The sequence below is a fragment of the Alosa alosa genome, chromosome 11, assembly GCF_017589495.1.
Source record: "Alosa alosa isolate M-15738 ecotype Scorff River chromosome 11, AALO_Geno_1.1, whole genome shotgun sequence".
In the NCBI taxonomy this organism is placed as follows: Eukaryota; Metazoa; Chordata; class Actinopteri; order Clupeiformes; family Clupeidae; genus Alosa; species Alosa alosa.
This window is the reverse complement of record NC_063199.1, coordinates 21,618,776-21,639,937: the sequence shown is the minus strand read 5'-3', so window position 1 is coordinate 21,639,937 and position 21,162 is coordinate 21,618,776. Positions and strand designations below refer to the sequence as shown.

Sequence of the window (21,162 nt, the reverse complement as noted above, 5' to 3'; positions counted from 1 at the left end):
TCTGCCACCCTTTCCACGTAGTCCCCGCTGATGACAAGTGGTGGGATCTCTGTTTTCTTGTTTCCTTTAGTCTATGATGAGTTCTTTGGTCTTTGAGGTGTTGAGGAGCAGGTTCAGCACCCCCCCACCCCCACCCCACCCCAGCCCCGCTGTGGTGTCATCCGCAAACTTAGTGTTGCTGTGATGGAAAGGGGAGCAGTCGTGTGTGTAGAGGGAGTAGAGCAAGGGATTCAGCACACAGCCCTGGGGAGAGCCGGTACTGAGGCTTAGGGCCGTGGATGTGTGGTGGCCCACTCTGACCCTCTGTCTGCGGACCAGTTTTTTTTAAAGCACTTCATCACCACTGGGGTGAGTGCCACTGGTCGGTGGTCATTGAGGCTAGAGATGTGAGGTTTCTTGGACACGGGGGACTATAGTTGAGGATTTCAGGCAGGGTGGGACAGTGCACTGTGCCAGGGACTGGTTGAAGATCTTTGTGAAGATTCCAGCCAGCTGATCTGCACAGTCCTTCAGCACGCGTCCCGGGACGCCATCAGGACCCCATGCTCTTCAACTGTGAGATTTACGCTGCTGTGGGCCGCGTGGTGTAGTGGTGCCGTCTCTGGTGCTGTGAGCTCGAAGCGGGCAAAGAAGATGCTCAGCTCCTCTGCTCCGCAGCTCCGAGGTTAGTCCTGTAGTTGGTCAGATGCTGAACTCCCTGCCACACTTGCCTGCTGTTGTTAGTGCTCAGCGGCTCTATCCTCCTCCTGTAGTCTGCCTTGGCCTCTCTGATGCCCCTCTTCAGGTTGGCTCGGGCTGTGTTGTAGAGGTCTTCCTTGCCGGAACTCCAGGCGGTGTTCCTCTCTTTTAGCAGCTGCTGGACCCCCTCCCGTGTCATCCAGGGCTTCTGGTTGAGGTAGACCCAGATGCGTTTGTCCACTGTGACAAGTGTCTATGCAGTAACGTGTGTGTGTGAGAGGTTTTTTTTTTGCCCCAGTGCAGGGCAGTGCTGGGTTGCTGTGTGACTTTAGAGCTGCAGTGGGCCGTGTGTGTCCTGTGGGAAAGACCTCCCTCTCTGGGCCCACAGCGCTCCAGGATACCAAAGAGTACTCACACATGTATAATCACACATACACACACACACACACACACACACAGCATACACACACACACACATACACACACACACAAACATACACACACACATAGCATACACACAGACACACACACACACAAATAAAGGCATGACTTTACATAACATTACATGCACATTCACCTTGGTGAGACCTACAGTAAGTAGAATACACCTCAATCAGACATCATAAATCAATGGTAAAACTAAATCATAAATCAATTGATCACAAACACCCTTAATCAATTTCACCAGCACAAAAAAGAGATGCAAAACAGTGTTGCAAATTTATTATATTTTTTATAAACTGACAGGTTCATACAAATGTCGGCTATGTGTAACCATAACCCCCTCCGTGGACACACACTGGTGATCACCAGGACATTAATACCCCCATCTTTGCACACATACACACACACACACACACACACACACACAAACATACAGAAGGCAAGTGAACACAGACCTGCCCACCCTATACATACACACACACACACACACACGCACACACATACACACACACATACACGCACACACACAACCCCAGCAGGCCTTGCAGGGAGCATAACTCTCATCCTCTGCTTGTGATTTCGTTGGAGCGCCCCCTGGCTGTGAGATCTCACTAGAGCGCCCCCTGGCTGTGCTGGGGTTGGGCTGCAGCTGCCCAGAGAGCAGATGCCAACTAAAATAGCAACACCTGACCTGACGTGAGCCTGGATGATGAACACACACTGGATTATTCTGGATTATTCTAGAAGGCGCAGACTGACTGTTGAACAGGGATACTGAGGAGACTGGGGTTCACATAAGACTAAGAGTTTATCATAGAGCACACTGACAGCTTGAGAGAAAAAGATCAATGAGTCCATTAGTGAGAAGAAGTGAAAATAGTCCACATACATGCTTCCTGTTTCTACAGCGCACACAGGACTGCAGGACAGACTTCCTCGGGGTGGCACAACGCGCCACATCACGGCACAGCACGGCAGGGCAGACGTCACAGCCTTGCTGTGTCTCCTCTGGCGTGCTAAACAGTGCCCTCTAGTGGTGCACATAGTCCACTACTCTAACAGTGAGACCCAACACAACACAGACATTACGGAGTAAGATAGTCAGAAACACGCCAGTCTTTTTTCCCCCTGGGGAGGGACAGTCCTGGAGTCTCAGAGTCCGTCGGAATGTCGAGAGCTCGGATGCGTTCCAATCACACTCATGATCTCTCGCTGGATGTGTGCATCCTGGGAGTTGATGTTGGCATCTCCCACCTGGCCATCCTCATACCTGCAGCAGGGTCACACCACAAACCATAAGGTCAAAGGTCAGGAGGGGACAAGACAGAAAATCACCACACCTGAACCCGGTGCCTCAAGCTTCAGACAATTCAGCAGGCTGTGGGAGGGCTGTGTTTTATTCAGATTAACATTGTGTTCTATTCAGAATAATATTGTGTTCTATTCAGATTAACATTGTGTTCTATTCAGGTTAATATAGTGTTCTAGTCAGATTAATATCGTGTTCTATTCAGATTAACATTGTGTGCTATTCAGATTAACATGGTGTGCTATTCATATTAATATTGTGTGCTATTCAGATTTAACCTGACTCTCGCCAGATGAATTTCGTTCCGCCTAGCTCTGCCTAGCTCCACTCACATCCACCTGGGATCGCTTCCGTTGAGAGTGATTTTGGCACCAGATTTTATGGTAGAGCCAATCAGGACGCAGGGCGGGAGTTTCATAGATGTGATGTAGCGTAGAAGCGACTGTGAGACTGTTCTCAGCGTCACGGGTTGGCTTCGATGTGAGTGGTTGAAGTAGCAATAGATGACGGACAAGTGGCTTATCCAATCATATGCAAGGATTTTTGATAAGGCCCAGCCTTCTGAAGCACCACTCCAATGGATCGATCCCAGATGGATGAGTGGAGCTAGGCGTAACAAAATTCATCTGACGAGAGTCAGGTTAATTCAGATTAACATTGTGTTCTATTCAGATTAATATTGTGTGCTATTCAGATTAATATTGGCCATTTAACATTATTCACCTAACAGACACTTTCATCCAAAACAATTTACAGTACAGATATAGTCTCATGTGTCTGTTCCCTGGAGATCAAAGTGTGTTGTGTGTGTTGGTGTTGTGTGGATGTCCTAGTGATTCCAGCCTGGTCCCAATAGCGACCTCGAGCTGACGCTGGCGTGGATGGAGGATACTCACACGAAGAAGAAGCGCGTGCACACGTGGTCGGACACCGGACAAACCCAGATGTTCCCGTGCTTCTGCAGCTCCTTGGATGTGATAACTGGGAGGAGACACACACACGCACACACACGCACACACACATATTGTTGTGTACTCTACAGATGTGCTTGTTGTGTACTCTACAGTTGTACTTTGTATATGTTTTACTTTACTTTATGCGATGCACCTTTCCTTGCTCTTACCTTCACAGAGAGCGATGCAGTTTAAATTCCGACTCTGCAGGAATCGGGATTGCACTGATCGAGTCTAAAAGGAAACGGACATGACAGTTACAGCAGACACCTCACACACGCACATAATATAAAACACTCATCCTCAAGAAGCTGTGTGTCAAGTGTAATGTGGGTGGTGTAGTGTGTTTAGTGTGTGTGTGTGTAGTGTGTGTGTGTGTAGTGTGTGTGTTTAACGTTGTGCGTTGTGCTGCACCTGTGCCATGGTATTCATGCGGTTGTAGCGCTGCACCAGCTCTTCTTTAGAGGGCATGTGGTGCTGTCCTTTCCCCATGCCTGCACACACACACACACACACACACACACACACACACATGCACACACACATGCACACACACACACACATACACATGCATACACACACACACACACACATGCACACACACACACACACACACACGCAGACATGCACACACACATACACATGCATACACACACACACACACACATGCACACACACATGCACACACACACACACACACACACACACGAGACATGCACACACACACACACACAGAGACAGAGACATATATAACATGAATTAAGTTTGGTCAGAAAACTCTAGCTGCCACTGCTAATGGTTTCTCTGGTGTTTGAGCCAATAAGCTTCTTACACCTCTGATGCAACTCTGTTTGAATTCCATAAGGTGACGCCATGAGTGTTTTTCTGTGCCTCCACAGATACAGCATGACAGAGGTCATGAGCCATACACATAGCACACTACTGCTTTTCCACAAAACAATATATTTGTAGTGCTAATATAATCAACAAGCAGGACAGAGTGTGAACACTGAACCAGAGAAGATGTAGAGAGGGAGGTGGAGAGAGAGAGAGGGGAGATGGAGAGAAAGGGAGATGGAGAGAGAGAGGGAGATGGAGAGAGGGGGAGTTGGAGAGAGAGAGGGAGGTGGACAGAGAGAGAGGAAGGTGGAAAGAGAGAGGGAGATTGAGAGAAAGAGAGGGGGAGAGGGAGGTGGAGAGAGAGAGATGCAGCAGAGGATAAATTGTCTTCCTATAGGCATGCGCATGGGTCTGTGCATCACAGCGACACAGCTCTGGTCCACAGGGAGGGAGAGAGAGAAGAGAGATAGAGAGTGTGGAGAAGAGAGAGAGATATAGGAGACTTATTAGGAGAGTACCCAACCTTATTACCACTAGCGGCACGATATTTCACAGAATGCCATAAAGCACGAGACAGCCACTAGGCAAGCCAATATGTATATTTATCTTTCCTTTCTTTCCTTTGTTTTTTTTTTTCTCCATTGTGTGTTAGTGTGTGTATGTTGTGGGAGGGGGTGGAGTGTGCGGCACGGGTGGGTGTGTGTATATGTGAGTGAGTGTGTGTGTGTGCTCTAATGTTCTATTATTTTTATTATTCTCCATAGTCGATGTCAATTGTTATTATTATTACTATGAATTGCTCATTCTTTTGATGTAACTACTGCTTTGGCAACATTGTAACACTTACAGTCATGCCAATAAAGCTCATTGAATTGAATTGAATTGAATTGAATTGAAAATTGAGAGAGTTAGAGAGTGGATAAGAGAGGGAGAGAGTGGGGGAGAGAGGGACAGAGAGAGAGTAGAGAGAGAGGGGGTAAGAGAGGGGGAGAAAGAGAGTGGGTAAGAGAGAGAGAGTGGGGGAGAGAGGGACAGATAGTAGAGATAGAGAGGGTAATAGAGGGAGAGAAAGAGAGTGGGTATTAGAGGGAGAGATTGGGGGAGAGAGGGACAGAGAGAGAGTAGAGAGAGAGAGGGTAAGAGAGGGAGAGACAGTGTGGGGAAGACAGGGAGATAAAGAGAGAGAGAGGAACAGAGGGAAAGAGAGAAAAAGCTGTCAGACAGAAGGTGGAGGGTGGCTCTGGGTCAAGAGAATTAATTATGGTGATGGACACACACACACACACACACACATACCTGAGTACCCAAAGGAGATGCTTGAGATTGGGCTGAGGTAGATACCCTTCCCATAGGCGGCCCCATGCAGCTGGAGAGAGAAAGAGAGAGAGTCACTATGCTGTGCCAACTACAGTGTAGACAGTCTGCCCTCTCTTGACTACACGTATTCATGGCATGGACCAAAGACAAATCTGTGAACTGGAAAAACGAAAAGGCCTGCAAAGGTTCTCCCAACATCCTGTACCTATGCTGCATTTCGGGGTGGGTGAACCACCACCTCCTAGAAATACAGGTCCTGCCAGTCCAGAGAGAACACTGCATTGCTTACCTGTCCTGCTTATCTGTCCTGAACGCTGCATTGCTTTTTATTGCCACTTGAAGAGCAAAGTGTTTCAGCAGGACACCCACACTACCACTGTGTGCAGAGTAGCAGTGGCAGAGAGCAGCGTGGCGATGCCTCAATACACAGCCCCTATAATGCCTCTCTCAATGCACAGCCCCAACATATAATGCCTCCATCAATACACAGCTCCTATAATGCCTCTCTCAATGCACAGCCCCTACATATAATGCCTCTCTCAATGCACAGCCCCCATAATGCCTCTCAATGCACAGCCCCCATAATGCCTCTCTCAATGCACAGCCCCCATAATGCCTCTCAATGCACAGCCCCCATAATGCCTCTCAATTCTCTCTCAATGCACAGCCCCTAGAATGGACAGCAGCTATATCATGTTAGCGCTGTGTGTGCGGTTTTTACCTGGAACTTGGTGTTGAAGTAAAGGTGTGTGTAGTAGCTACTTGGAGCTTGGTGTTGGAGTACAGGTGTGTGCGGTAGCTACCTGGAGCTTGGTGTTGGAGTACAGGTGTGTGCAGTAGCTACCTAGAGTTTGGTGTTGGAGTACAGGTGTGTGCGGTAGCTACCTGGAGCTTGGTGTTGGAGTACAGGTGTGTGCGGTAGCTACCTGGAGCTTGGTGTTGGAGTACAGGTGTGTGTGGTAGCTACCTGGAGCTTGGTGTTGGAGTACAGGTGTGTGTGGTAGCTACCTGGAGCTTGGTGTATGAGGCATTAACGAGTCCATTCCTCAGGATGGAGTGCCAGTTCTCTATGTGGGATCCACTGAAACAGCAAACAGGCAGAGAGAGAAATGGCAGTCAGAAGAAAATTAGTAAGAGACTGTGTGTGTGTGTGTGTGTGTGTGTGCGTGCGTGCGTGCGTGCGTGCGTGTGTGTGTGCGTGCGTGCGTGCGTGCGTGTGTGTGTGTGTCTGTGTCCCTCACTGGAAGGCAAAGGTGCTGCCGTAGAGTTTCCTGGCGGTGCGGAAGCGAGCCTCTTTGGCAGGTGGGCTGCTGAGGAGCAGGAACTGGTGGGGGGTGTGCATAAATTTGAGCTGCTGTAGGGGACACACACCACACCACACAAACACACATAGACACACACATACGTACATACATAAACACACACACACACACACACACACACATTTCAAACACGGTCAGGCTTAAATAATCAATCATCAGTCAATTCCCCTCTATTTAGTTCTTTAGGTCTCTAATTTCACCATGGTCGTATCTGGCTCTGAATTTCACATCAGGCTGTGTGGGAAATGTGAAATGCTACACTAAATTAAGCTCTGGGCCTTACCCTGCTTGGAGGCAACTTGACAATATGGGATCTGTTGCTGGATATGATCCTGTGAAAGAATGACAACAAAAACACAATTATAGAAACCACACTTATAAACCACGTAATATTGATTAGAGAGCCTTTAACACACCCATTATAACTGATCGTATAAACCATAGACAATGCCTCAACAACTGTTAAATAATGGAAATATTACTTCATTAACAAATTACTAATTCTTTACAAATGCTTAATGAATGATGAATTATGTGTAGTTATTATAAAGTGTTACCGAAAATGACAATACAGATAGTAAAGATAACAGTGTTTTGTATAAAGCACATCAGTGTGTTGCTGCTGATTTGAATAATTCAAATGGTCCATGTTTGTATCATTTTGTTGCAAGAATTACATTTGAGAAAGGATTGTTAAGTTTTGATTGCAGTGTTTCATTTTGGCATAGATGTGAGTTGTTTGTCTCTAAGTGTCTTATTTGCTTGTGAGTAGAGTTTTGACATAATGAGCCAAATTCTGCAAAAGGTGTGTAAGCAATAGGTAAAAACTGTAAAACCTTCAAACCAAAGATTCTAGAACAGAGCTCTGTTCTAGAATCTTTGCTTCAAACAGAACTATTCAAGGCAACATGAGGAGGAAAACAAGTTGCATTATTCCCTCACCATTGCAGAAGGGGGTGGGCTAAGGGATCGATCTTGTCCATCTGTCTCTTGATCTCCAGATACGAGCCCTGCAAAGACACCACAATCTACGCAGTTTGAAACGATTAAAAATGTCTGGCTCCGTCATTACGCTTAGTCTTCCATCCTACTCACTTGCGTCATCTCCCGTATGGACATGACACTGTCCAGGGCTTTCTGCAGCCGGTCATAGCTCCTCTTCTGTAAACACAGAGGGAGTAGAAAGTGAGAGAAGGACAGAGAGAGCGAGGGAGAGAAATGCAGGAAGCAAAGAAAAGAGAGAAAGAGAGAGGAGACAGAAAGAGAAAGACAGACAGAGGAAAGGGATATTGGGTTGGTTACACTTTACTTGACAGTGTCGACATAAGAGTGACATGACACTGTCATGAACGTGTCATAAACAAGTCATAAACGTTTATGACATAACGCTTCTGTTATTAAGTGACATTCGGTTTTTGTCATAACAAGTTAGGGTTAGGATAAGGGTTAGGTTTAGAGTTAGGGTTAGGTTTCATGTGTCATGACAGTGTCATATGTTAATGACAGTGTCATGTCACTCTTATGTAAATACTGTCAAGTAAAGTGTTACACCACTCTTTCAGTGTGTTTTTGTATGTGTGTGTGTATGTGATCCAGTTTGTGTGTGTGTGTGTGTGTGTGTGTGTGTGTGTGCGTCTGTGTGCATGTGACCTGATTCATGGTATACTGGTTTGTGATGGTGTGGCAGTACCTTGGGGTTAAAGGCCAGGCTCTTGGGGTCACTGGGGTCAACCACGGAGGGGTAGGGGTCAAAGATGATGCTCTTCCGTGCCGACTCCAGTGCAGCTCTGCACATGGCCACCAGCAGGTCCACCACCTAAACACCAAACGAGACCAGACAAACCCAGATCAGACCAGATCAGACCAGACCAGACCAAACGAAACCAGACAAAAAAACAGATCAGACTAGACGAGATCAGATGTCTATGTGTGCAAGCATGTGACTTTATTTATGTGTGGTAATTTGTGTGTTTTAGTGTATATGTAATGTGTGTGTGTGTGTGTGTGTGTGTGTGTGTGTGTGTGTGTGTTAATTTGTGTGTTTTAGTGTATATATAATGTGTGTGTGTGTGTGTGTGTGTGTGTGTGTGTGTGTGTGTGTGTGTGTGTGTGTGTGTTAATTTGTGTGTGTTAGTGTACAATATATGTAATGTATGTGTATGTTACCTCAGCCCCTGTGGCCACTTCCTCCACAGCTCCGGACATCACACCCAGAGTGTAAAAGGAGAAAACGCACAGCTCTCTGGTGCACACGGCAGGCTGCACGCACACACACACACACACACACACACACACACACACACACACACACACACACACACACAGACACATGCATGAATATCAGTGTAATTTCACAGCTCATGGGCTATGACAGACTAAGAGCGATGGGCTAACCTTGAGCATGGAGCCATTCTGAAAGACGTGCTGCTCGTCACACACCACACAGTACTCATTTAGAGTAGGAATCCTCTGCTCCGAGTACTTCATAATCTAGTGCAGGGAGAGGGGGGTGTGAAAGGGAAGAGAGAGGGATCAAGAGAGAAAGGGAGTGAGAGAGAAGATGAACAGAGTTGGAAGAGAGAGAGATAGAGAGCAAGGGGGAGATAGAGAGAGTAGAATGAGAATAAACAGGTGAATAATGTTGTTAATGGAGTACGGGCGACACACTAGCTTGTGTTTTTGATTTTGTCCCATGATGCAGCAGTGATGGGCGGGGCCGTACCTGCACCAGGAAGCCGTACTCCAGCGTGGGGATACTCTTGCAGTGGATGAGGGCTTGTGAGGAGAAGAAGAGCTCGATCAGCTGTTTGGTGGTGATCTGCACCGTGGGTCTGGCGCCCGGTACCGCCACACTCTGATGGGGAGGGACACACACACACACACACACATTATAGTCTACAGTTCGTTGGTCAAAGCTCAAAGTGTAGTTTCAGTGACCAACAAGACCACTCTTAGAACTATAAAATGATGTTTTTATGAAAAGATATTCTTTAGTTTTATGAAAAGATATTCTTTGAATTGGGAAAACTTTCTGAGGTTGATGTGGTGAAACAGCAGGGGTAATTTTAGCTAAACATAAGTAGGCTTGGCGCCAGGAATATACCTCCACTAGCATATAGGAACTGGTCATCGAAAGCATTTGGTCAGTGGGGTCAGAGGTCATTAGAAGGAAAATACCTAGGCACATATGTATTGCCTAATGTGGCAAAGACACAGAAGATGTTTTCTATTCTGAGTTCACACAAACAAGTGACGACATGAGAAGAAAGGGTATAAGACCCATGCACAAAATGTCAGAAGCAGCTTGCTTCATGAACCAATGCTCTTGAATGAATTAAAGCTACACATCTTAAAGTAAGAGTTTGAATCAGTTAATCACAATTCGACACCACAAATTCTAGATTTAAGATGGCAGGTGAAGAGCTGGCCACCCACCTCTCCGTTGGCCGCGTAGGTGAAGAGTTCTCCCTTGGGTCCCTTCATGGTGCAGGGGCCGGAGCGGTTGATGAGGCGCGTGACTCTGAGCTCCGAGGTCCGTAGAGGGCCCTTCACCACCGGGCCCTGGATCAGAGGCACACACGGAGACCTGCCAGCAGGGGGCAGCAAAGAGGCAGCACTCAGGAACACTGCTGAGGGGGCAGGCATTCAGCACCAGACTACAGCATTCAGCACCAGACTACAGCATCCAGCACCAGACTACAGCATCCAGCACCAGACTACAGCATTCAGCACCAGACTACAGCATCCAGCACCAGACTACAGCATCCAGCACCAGACTACAGCATCCAGCACCAGACTACAGCATTCAGCACCAGACTACAGCATCCAGCACCAGACTACAGCATCCAGCACCAGACTACAGCATTCAGCACAAGACTACAGCATCCAGCACCAGACTACAGCATTCAGCACAAGACTACAGCATCCAGCACCAGACTACAGCATCCAGCACCAGACTACAGCATTCAGCACAAGACTACAGCATCCAGCACCAGTCTCTATTCTTACCATTCTACAGAAACATCTTTATGTTCCTGTTCTCACCAGTCTACGACATAATCATTATGTTCCTATCTCACCAGTCTACGACGTCATCATTATGTTCCTATTCTCACCTCACTACGACATCATCATTATGTTCCTGTTCTCACCAGTCTACAACATCATCATTATGTTCCTGTTCTCACCAGTCTACGACATCATCATTATGTTCCTATTCTCACCTCACTACGACATCATCATTATGTTCCCATCCTCACCAGTTTACAGCATCATCATTACGTTCCTGTTCTCAAGCTACATGGATCTCCCAGGAGCTTATGGCAACTTCTCAGAACCTTCTCAGAACCTGAACTGAACCATCTTTACTTGAAACATATCTACTACAGTGTCCCTATGTGAACACTTTAGTGTAAATATTACTGATTTAAATGTGATTTAGAAATGTTTTTTATTTGACATGAACATGTTTGTCATGAATCAATATAAATACATTAACATGTAGTCATTAAGCAGATAGAAGTAGATCAATGTGCAGATATGCAGTCTTATCGGAGCATGTCCTCCCTGTATGTTGAGCTCAATGTGCCATTAGTGTGACTAATCCAGGTTATGTAGCGCACAGGTGATCTCTGCGATGTGTGTGTGCGTGCATTGGTGATCCCTGCAGTGTGTGTGTGTGTGTGTGTGTGAGGGCATCAGTACTTGGCCACAGGGGAGAAGATGCTGAGTCCGGCGCGGAACTTCTTGATGGTCCCCCCAGCCTTGAACCAGCTGTGGCGTTTCTTCTGCTGCGTTCGGATCAGGTCATTACTCAGGAGCTTCCACTGCTGGGACACAAAGGTGCGCAGGATCCTGTGGTGACAGAGTGCGCGCGTACACACACACACACACACACACAGAGCATGCATGATACATTTAACACACACATACACTAACACACCTTAGGATCAGTCACTATTCATAATGCCATGTTTGGTGTAATGTTTTCATTCATATATCATAGTGGCATTTCTTTTAATATCTAGTGGCCGATTTCATGTGATGCCATAACACAGTAGAGGAGCTCTGAGTGCCTCCATGGCCTTTAGTCATGTAGAGAAGCTGACCACTTGACCACGTAGCTCAGTGTTTAAAAACACATGACATCATATAGGTCTGGCTGGGTAAGTAGGTTAAGTCAGCACCCTTCCACCAAAGACCAGGACAGGTCCGCTACGGGAAGCTAATCCCCTGATCTCAGTCCTCTGTGCCAGATGGCCTCCTGTCAGGTCCACCACAGGGGTCATGGCACAGTCACTAAGTAGCAGTGTCCATTCAGAAAGAACAAGGCCAGAGGATGCACACTCACTTCTTTAGCTGGACGCCAAGGCCGAAGCCATCTTTACTGGATGGCTGGAACACCTCCACCGTGGGTTCTGTCAGGAGGGAACACCAGGGGTGTGTTAAACATGGTGGAACATCCAGACAGATCTGTTCTGGATCTGGACTCAATCTGCTCTGTCTGTTTTAAATCACACCCACAGCCATGACAAAGACCCACCATGACACAGGTGGCAATAGTCTAGAATCAGTAGTTTAACACTCTGGAATCACTAGTCTGGTTGGAACAGTGGTTTAAGACTCTAGAATCAGCAGTCTGGTTGGAACAGTGGGTTAAGTAAGAGATAATATAATTGAACGCCGGTCATTTTCGGAAAATAAGTCCCGACAGGGCCAACAGGGGTCTTGCTTCGTCCTGAAGGGACTTATTTTCTGATAATGACCGGCGTTCTATACATTACACAGCTACTTGCCAAAACTAAAAAAATAAACTCCACATGATATGACTCTTTACATTTATTTGTTTCAGTTTCATCGTGGCTTTTGCTAAGAAACAAATAGTTTGCAACACACGCTGAACTTGAATCAAACAAACTCTGTAGAACACAGCTGATCAATTGTCTGCTTTCACTTTTGAATGAAGTTCCATTACAAGAAATCACCGGAATACTTGCGGAGTTATATGAAAGATGTGAATAAGCACAAAACCCATTTTCCTTGATAGCGGTCTGTTATTCAGAAATATCAGACCTCCGAACATTGGGAAAGCCCATTCAAGTGAATGGAGCATTCTGCAGCATTATGAAGAGCCGTGTAATACTATAAGACTAATACAGTAAGTAAGACTATATAGTCACTAGTCTGGTTCCAGCCAGAGCTGGTTGGAACGATACAGCTCTGGTTGGAACAGTGGATTAAGACTCCAGAATTTCCAGTTATTCTGGTTGTTCTGTACCTGGGCCATCCAGATACTGTGAGAGGGAAAACCGAAGGCGTAGGATGATTGGTTCCGTTCGGACGACCTTCCAGGCATTGGCAACCTCCTCCTGGCATCAAAGATACACACACACACACACACACACACACACACACACACACACACACACACACACACACACACACATACACATATACAAACACAGACATACACACACACACACACAGACACACACACACACACACACAACACACACACACACACACACACACACACCACCACCACCATGTATGCACTGACTTTAACACATTTTTAAACATATGGCAGTTTTTTTCAAATTCAAGGTAAAAGCCTTCAATCTGTTATGAGCACAGAGCCAGTCAAGCATAACTCACATCCAGGAAGCCGATATTGATCTGCAAGTCAACGTCCACATCATCAATTGGTCCATACTCCCTGTCACAGAGAGAACGGCCACAAGCCTGATGTTAATCACCATCACAGGATCTATCAGGGCCTACAGAGAAGCAACGCCATTACTGTCCCCCTCAATTTCCCCCTCAATGTCCTGCCACTGTCTCTGGCATGTGTGTGTGTGTGTGTGTGTGTGTGTGTGTGTGTGTGTGTGTGTTACCTGACAGACACAGCTCTCTCAGTATAGATGTCCCTCACAGCCCCGATGTCAGCATCCAGCTGAGGATGGCGGTACAGGTCGGAGGCAAAGTGCCCCTGCAGATAAGAAATGCACAGGAAGAGGGACAGTCACAGACCAGCTACAGACCAGTCACAGATCAGCAGCACACCAGCTACAGGCTGATTTCAGACCAGCTACAGACCAGTTAAAGGCCGATTATAGACCAGCTACAGACCAGCTACAGATCAGTTACAGGCCGATTACAGACCAGCTACATACCAATTACAGGCCAATTACAGACCAACTATAGGAGGATCACTGACCAGCTACAGACCATCTACAAACCAGTTACAGACCGATTACAAACCAGCTATAGACCAGTTACAGGCCGATTACAGACCAGCTACAGATCAGTTACAGGCCGATTACAGATCAGTTACAGACCGATTACAGACCAGCTACATACCAACTACAGGCCAATTACAGACCAACTATAGGATGATCACTGACCAGCTACAGACCATCTACAAACCAGTTACAGGCCCAGGTCTGTCTGCGTCTGTCTCTCTCACCTGTAAACCCCTGTCAACCCCTGTCTGTCTGCGACTGTCTCTCTCACCTGTATTCCGTACATGAACTCCTCGCAGTCGCTGTCCCCATCAGAGTCCTCTTCACCCCAGCACTCTTCACTCGTGCTCTAGAGAGAGGAAAAGGAGTTAGTGCCGGTATCCTAAAACTCAGCCACAGCTCAGCCACCACTCAACCACAACTCAGCCACAACTGAACTACAACTCAGCCCTTCACCCAGCATATCACCGTGAGCCACCACTCAGCCATAACTCAGCCACCACTCAGCCACAACTCAACTACAACTCAGCCCTTCACCCAGCATATCATCGTGAGCCACCACTCAGCCATAACTCAGCCACAACTCAGCCACAACTCAACTACAACTCAGCCCTTCACCCAGCATATCACCGTGAGCCACCACTCAGCCATAAGTCAGCCACCCCTCAATTACAACTCAGCCCTTCACCCCAGCATTTCACCGTGAGCCACCACTCAGCCACAACTCTAGACCCCTAAGCCCTGAACACCAACACTCTCAATGTCAGCACTGAACCCCTATCTCAATCCCAGCATTCTCTCAGCATTCTCTCAACATTATCCCAGCATTCTCTCAACATTATCTCAGCACTCTATCAACATCATCTCAGCATTCTCTCAACATTATCTCAGCATTCTCTCAACATTATCTCAGCACTCTATCAACATTATCTCAGCATTCTCTCAACATTCTCTCAGCACTCTCTTAACATTATCTCAGCATTCTCTCAGCATTATCTCAGCAATCTCTCAATCCCAGCATTCTCTCAACATTATCTCAGCATTCTCTCAATCTCAGCATTTTCTCAATCCCAGCATTCTCTCAGCATTCTCTCAATTCCAACATTCTCCACTGTGCTAAACCCTGAACCCCTCTCTCAATCCCAGGATTCTCAATCTCAGCATTCTCCACTCTGGGGATAGGAAGAGGAAGTGGTGTCAGTCTGTCTGAGGTAAACACACACCTTTATCTGGGCCCTAGAATTTCTAGAGTCTGCGGGTAGAGTCTGAATTTGTCATCAAATTCAGAATTTGAGTTTAGCAACACGGCATATGGATTCAATTATGGGGTGTATTTGAACCTAGCTTGAAAGCCAGCACGAATTTACACCGCCCACAAAATTTGAGGATGACTTAATCTCTTTTTTCTGTCTTTTAAGGTTATTGCGCTGCCAATTTCTGGTCTAACTAATAGGATAGCCAAATTTATTCATCTCACTTCTCCAGTGGCAGCGATTTTGATTTGAACAAACTCAACTCAAGCGTGCTCAGGTGACATAGGAGACTGCTACACTGTTGCTCATTTGTCCATCATTGTATAAAGCCCACCCAAACGATTTGATCTCTAGAACACATCTAGAGACTTCTCAATGGAACAACTCCAGACTGAATTTCCTGCCCTCAAATGTTGTGAGCGGAATAAACTGGGGCTGGCTTCCAGGCTAGTCTGCAGGAGACCTACTGTTTTAAAACCACACCTTAACCTTTCACCTGAGAACAATAGCTTAATCTCTGTCTGCCAAACATGTTTATTTCCACACCGACATCACTCTGTCCCACTATCACTCGGTTTACATAACACACCCTTACTTTTGACCCAACTCTACACTGGTATATCTACTGTATCTAATTGGAACATAAGAGATTCCATCTGTCAGTTGGGGTAAGCTGGTTGCTAAGGCGACTGTGTCAGTGGGGCAGACATGGACAGATCATCTGTTCTGACCTGGTCAGCAGTAACAACAACACATAACAGCATTGGTCAGCACTATCTACACACAGCACCATCGGACACACACACACACACACACACACACACACACACACACACACACAGTTTTACAACAATGTTGGTCAACTCAGTTTGAGAGTGTCAGCAAATACACAAACTTCTACACTTTTAGAACAGGAGATGGCCATATGACTACTAGCAGACCACAGGGTCAATTTCAACTCTGTCCCGTACAGTGGGGAAATGCCCGTGTTATCCTCATTATCAGCCTTAATCTAACCCTGTACCCGACACCATAGAGGCTTAAATAGCTAATTTCCTCAATGCCGCTGAAGGTCAGTGGATGGGATTGTTAGAGTCTTGCAGAGCCTTCACTGCACCAAGACCAGGGCCATGTTAGCGTAGCACTAGCTTGTGTCTGGTCCTCCATAGCAGATGAAGCGAAACACAAACCCAAACAGCACCAAACTCATTTGATGTTTTCACTGATTAAATCCACAGCTCATCTGGGATGTCAACCACACAGGATGAAACAGTGACTATAACATCAATAACAAACAAACAAACACACACACACACACACACACACACACACACACACACACACACACACATCCTGAAGTCTGTGCTAACTCTGAGGACTGAGCAGGACCTGGACTAGCCTGATGTCCAGTCTCCTCGTCCACACAGAGGAGGCACACACACACACACACACAGAGATCTCCAGCCTGTCTGAGCAATGAGCGAGTGAATAAACAGCAGAGAGTAAACAGATCGATGGCCGGAGGGTGTGTGTGTGTGTGTGTGTGTGTGTGTGTGTGGCGGAGAGTGATGATGAGCACTGGCACAACACACACTCACCATGCTGTTCACAGAGGCTCCTTCTCCCAGTCTCTGCCCCCTCTGCCTGCCATGCCAGTGCCCCGGGGTCGGCGAGCAAGCACAGCGGGCATCGGCGGATATTGCAGGGTCTCCTGGGCAGCGGCGGGCACAGCGGGCAGGGCGGGCAGGAAGGAAAGGCCAGCTGAAGCGCCAGTCGTCTCACTGTGGCCGCTGCTCTCCTCTTATTCCCATGGCAACCTGTGGCAGAGCAGTGACGGAGCTGAACATGCCACGGCCCGGTTAACCCTGCAAGGGCAGTAGCTGCTACCACTGAGTGTGTGTGTGTGTGTGTGTGTGTGTGTGTGTGTGTGTGTGTGTGTGTGTGTGTGTGTGTGTGTGTGTGTGTATGTGTGTGTGTGTTTCCAGTAAATGTCTGCTCGTCTGAGTGTGTGTATTGGTCCACTGAATGTCTGTGTGGCTACTCTGAGAGTGTGTGTGTGGCTCTGCTAAGGGTCTGTGTCGACCACAGTCAGGCCCCAGCGGTGTGTGTGTGTGTGTGTGTGTGTGTGAGGACGACTGCGTCTCTTGTCTGAGCAGCAGACCAAGCGAAGCGGTCCCTCTCTGGAGATCTCGGGTCCTTATGTCCTACACCTGTTGTCTGTGTTGTCAAATTCCACCTTACGCCTGTGCGTGCGCACACACACACACACACACACACACACACACACACACACACACACACATACATACACAGAGATAGACGGCTTAGTGCTGTGAATGTTTACATAAATGTGTGTGATGGACTCACCCTCTGCAGATAGCCAGCGAGGGCAGTGTCCTCTCCTCCTCTCCTCCTCTCCTGCGCTCCTCTCCTCTATGACATCAGCCTTCCCTCATTCACAAAGAGAGACGCAAGCAGGGACGACAAAAACACAATGAGCCAGAGCCAGAGTCTCCCAGACGCGCGCACACACACACACACACACACGCACACAGGAGAGAGACAGAGCTCAACACCAGCAGTAGTCTCCCCCTCTGTTTCTCTCTCTCTCTCTCTCTCTCTCCCCCTCCCTCTACTCTTCTCTCTCTCCCCCTCCCTCCACATTTCTCTCTCTCACTCTGCCACTGCGCAACTCCCTGGCTCCCCGTCTGGCTTTGTGTGTGTGTGTGTGTGTGTGTGTGTGTGTGTGTGTGTGTGTGTGTGTGTGTGTGTGTGTGTGTGTGTGTGTGTATGTGTTCATCTGCTGTACTCTCCTCTGTCTGCTTCCTTTGCCTGACGCTTTTTTCCCTGACAACATAAGACGGCTGGGGCATGCTCAGTGCGTCTCTGCCAGCTCACAGACCCACTGCTGACGGGGGGAGCTTGGGGCTGGCTGATCTAACACAGGGTCTGTGTGTGTGAGTGAGTGTGTGTGTGTGTGTGTGTGTGTGTGTGTGAGTGTGTGTGTGTGTATGTGTGTGTGTGTATTGTGCATGTGTATTTAGGTTCTCACTCCTCCTCCACCTCATCCTCCTCCTCATCCTCCACCTCTCCATCCCTCTACCCTTCATGTGAGCTTTCCTTTTCTGAAGCCCCCTCCAAGTACTATAGTGTTAGTCTTGGTTTCCCAAACTGAAGGTTCCGACTATTATGGTGGCGTTAGTGTCGGTTCCCCACACTGAAGATCTCCCCCGAGTGCTGTGGCATTTGTGCTACAAGTGAGCTTAATAGCAGAAACACACACACAGCATCCTGTGTCTGGGAAAGACACAAACCATGCTTACAACAGAGATCCTTCCTGTTTCCACACACACACACACACACACACACACACACACTGCCTTGCCATGCCAAGACCTGTCCTAAGTGATTATTGTCAGAAGGAGTTTGAACCTCATAATGGTCACTGCCTCTTGTGTGTTGTCTGCAGAGGGGATGACCGCTTCATTAGTCCAACATGTCACATTCACAAGTTACAAGTCACAACTCAACAGGCCGCATACGACTGGTCTAGAATAGCCATTGAATATGTACTGAGTCCTTCCCATGTGTTGTGTGCGAGTGTTTTCCCACCAGGACTGCTACTGTGTGTGAGTGTGTGTGTGTGTGTGTGTGTGTGTGTGAGCAGCAGGCTAACACTCTGACCCTAATCAGGCATGATCCTCCAGTTCCTCGGCTGCTCGTCTGGAGTCTGGGCAGATTAAGGCCCAAGAGGATACAGGTGACCCCTCATCCACTTTACTGCTAAGCCCCTTAGCACAGGGACTAAGGTGTGTGTGTGTGTGTGTGTAGGTGTGTCTGTTTCTGTTTGTTTGTGACTGGCTTAGGCTATCAAACAGAATATGAAGTGAAAACGCCCGACTAATGTCCAAGGCATGGACAAATGTGTGAAGCCGGCCTCATTCATCACAGGTTTCGAGGATAGCTCTTCAAAATCTGAAATGTTTGATAGCCTAAGCCAGTCATCAACAATCGTGGAATTAAATATAGGCGCTGTCTTTAAATAGGTTTCACATTCCCTTTAATTCTTATATCCTCTGATAAGACTACAGTTGTCATTATAGATGTAGGCTTTTGTTGTTATTTGTTGTTGTTATTTGTTGTTATTTTGTTGTTATTTGTTAGATGATAGCTTAGTTGTATGTGCGCATGTTGCATGCCCATTTATCTAGAAACATAGACCTACTTCGAAATATTAGCATTTTTAATAGCCCACATTTCACAATATGCTGTGCAAATAAAGGCCTCGTGATCATCTATGCCTAATGTTGTTGCGCTGCATTGCCTGTTAGTGTCGCCAACTGATGATACACATTGGAAATGTACGTACGCCACACATATAGTTGGTGTGGAGAAACCTGGGAGGAACGCATATTCTCACGCTTATTTACTCTTGATACATTCGACCATGAGCATGAAAGATGGCGTACATAACATTTTGTGTGTACAGTACGCAAGCTTTGTACATGAGGCCCATGGTGACAGGCATATAGCTTAAACAAATTTCGGGGTTTGTTCAGTCAACATTAGGGGTGGTTTTGTTACCATACGTCGGCGCCTAGCAAAAAAAGGTTGGTCTTATGTTTCTTAGAACCAATGAAAAAGACATCTGTCATTCTTTTTAACAGCAAGCAGCGCAACTTCAAACATCAGTATTTTGATAGTCAGTGGTGGTGTCAGTGGTGCATTTGAACGAATCACCCTTCACAAACCGTAAAATAAAGTTTATTAGTTTTACAGTTGACAGTTCACCATCAGTCCACACAAACAATTCTGGTTTCCTTGCACTAGCCATTTCGCCGTAGCCTATTCTGTCTGTTTTTAAAGCGCAAGTTTTGCTAGTTTTGGTGAATTTCTGTAAAGACACAGTGCCACCTATAGGCCTGGGGTATGAAGTAACGTGTTGAGTCGTGTTGAGTCGTGTTGAGATGGATCCGTTTGGACGCAAATATTCTTGATACGGTTCCAGGGAAGACGGAGGAAAAAAAGATTGGTTTGGTACGTGTGGACGAGGCCTAAAAAGCGTCTCCGTGTGGACAGGCCCTTAATGTCATGTAAATGAGGACCATTGTGTTCCCCTCCCATGGATTGAGGGAGAAAATAGTCAAATTGAAAAGCCTGATTTCTCAGCTTGTAGCTTTGAGATGTGCATAGTTTAAAATGGCTACAACTTATTCAAATATTATCAGATCTCCATGAGTGAGACATTGGATAGCTTTGAAACTACACTTTCAGAATCTGTGAATAACTCAAAATATGTCTCTGGGGAGACATGTGCCTGGTTTTCCCATGCCTGGTCACATATGTACACACACTCACATTCTGATTTCCAGTATTGGCGTTAAGTAGTTTGTCCACCAGATGGCGCAGCATCTTTCTGCAAGACAGAGCCGCATGTATGGCTCTGCTGCAAGACACATTCATTACTCCACTTCACTTCCGAAAACCACATTGGGGCTTATGTATTCATGGTAGGATGATTTTCAGGTGAAATGTGATTCCTATTTCTGTGAAGAGCATTTCATTAGCAATCTAGATAGTTAGGCCTATTCAAATACGTAATGCCCCACCTTGATTAGAACCTTGTTATGGGAGAACATAACATTAACATTAACATATTATTACATGTTAAAAATGTTGTTAAAAATGACTATCGGCCAATATATCGGTTATCAGTTTTTGAATAACTCAAATATCGAAATCGGTAGGTTATCAGCATTCAAAATCCCATATTGTTCAGGCTCTATAGGAGATGGAGACAAATTG

At 46.7% G+C, this 21,162-nt stretch overlaps 1 protein-coding gene across 4 annotated transcripts; it reads right to left on the bottom strand.

The window, feature by feature from the left end:
• Positions 1–1,386: 1,386 nt before the first annotated feature.
• LOC125303075 (protein mono-ADP-ribosyltransferase PARP6-like) lies at positions 1,387–17,947 on the bottom strand. Of its 4 annotated transcripts, none has more exons than XM_048256580.1 (23): positions 17,725–17,947; positions 16,956–17,196; positions 14,376–14,453; positions 13,757–13,851; positions 13,518–13,578; positions 13,141–13,231; positions 12,214–12,280; positions 11,568–11,717; positions 10,299–10,449; positions 9,586–9,717; positions 9,258–9,353; positions 9,030–9,122; positions 8,554–8,679; positions 7,959–8,024; positions 7,806–7,891; positions 7,147–7,195; positions 6,783–6,895; positions 6,550–6,622; positions 5,521–5,590; positions 3,799–3,878; positions 3,555–3,618; positions 3,328–3,412; positions 1,387–2,392 (listed from the first exon to the last, which is right to left on the bottom strand). In XM_048256580.1, the coding sequence occupies exons 2-23, from the start codon at positions 16,956–16,958 to the stop codon at positions 2,275–2,277; spliced, it is 1,947 nt and encodes a 648-aa protein (XP_048112537.1). In that variant the 5' UTR covers positions 16,959–17,196; positions 17,725–17,947; the 3' UTR covers positions 1,387–2,274. The 4 variants fall into 4 exon arrangements, with proteins under 4 accessions (XP_048112537.1, XP_048112536.1, XP_048112539.1 ...); XM_048256579.1 differs by having other exon boundaries at positions 16,956–17,174; XM_048256582.1 differs by having other exon boundaries at positions 7,806–7,873; positions 16,956–17,174.
• Positions 17,948–21,162: the final 3,215 nt, after the last annotated feature.

Bases quoted from the DNA above. Each gene is read 5' to 3' on its own strand.
- LOC125303075 (XM_048256580.1), bottom strand. The intron at 3,879-5,520 runs GTATGTGTGTGT...GTGTGTGTGCAG, and splicing joins CATCTCCTTTGGGTACTCAG to GCATGGGGAAAGGACAGCAC. The intron at 3,413-3,554 runs GTAAGAGCAAGG...GTCTCCTCCCAG, and splicing joins CTGCATCGCTCTCTGTGAAG to TTATCACATCCAAGGAGCTG.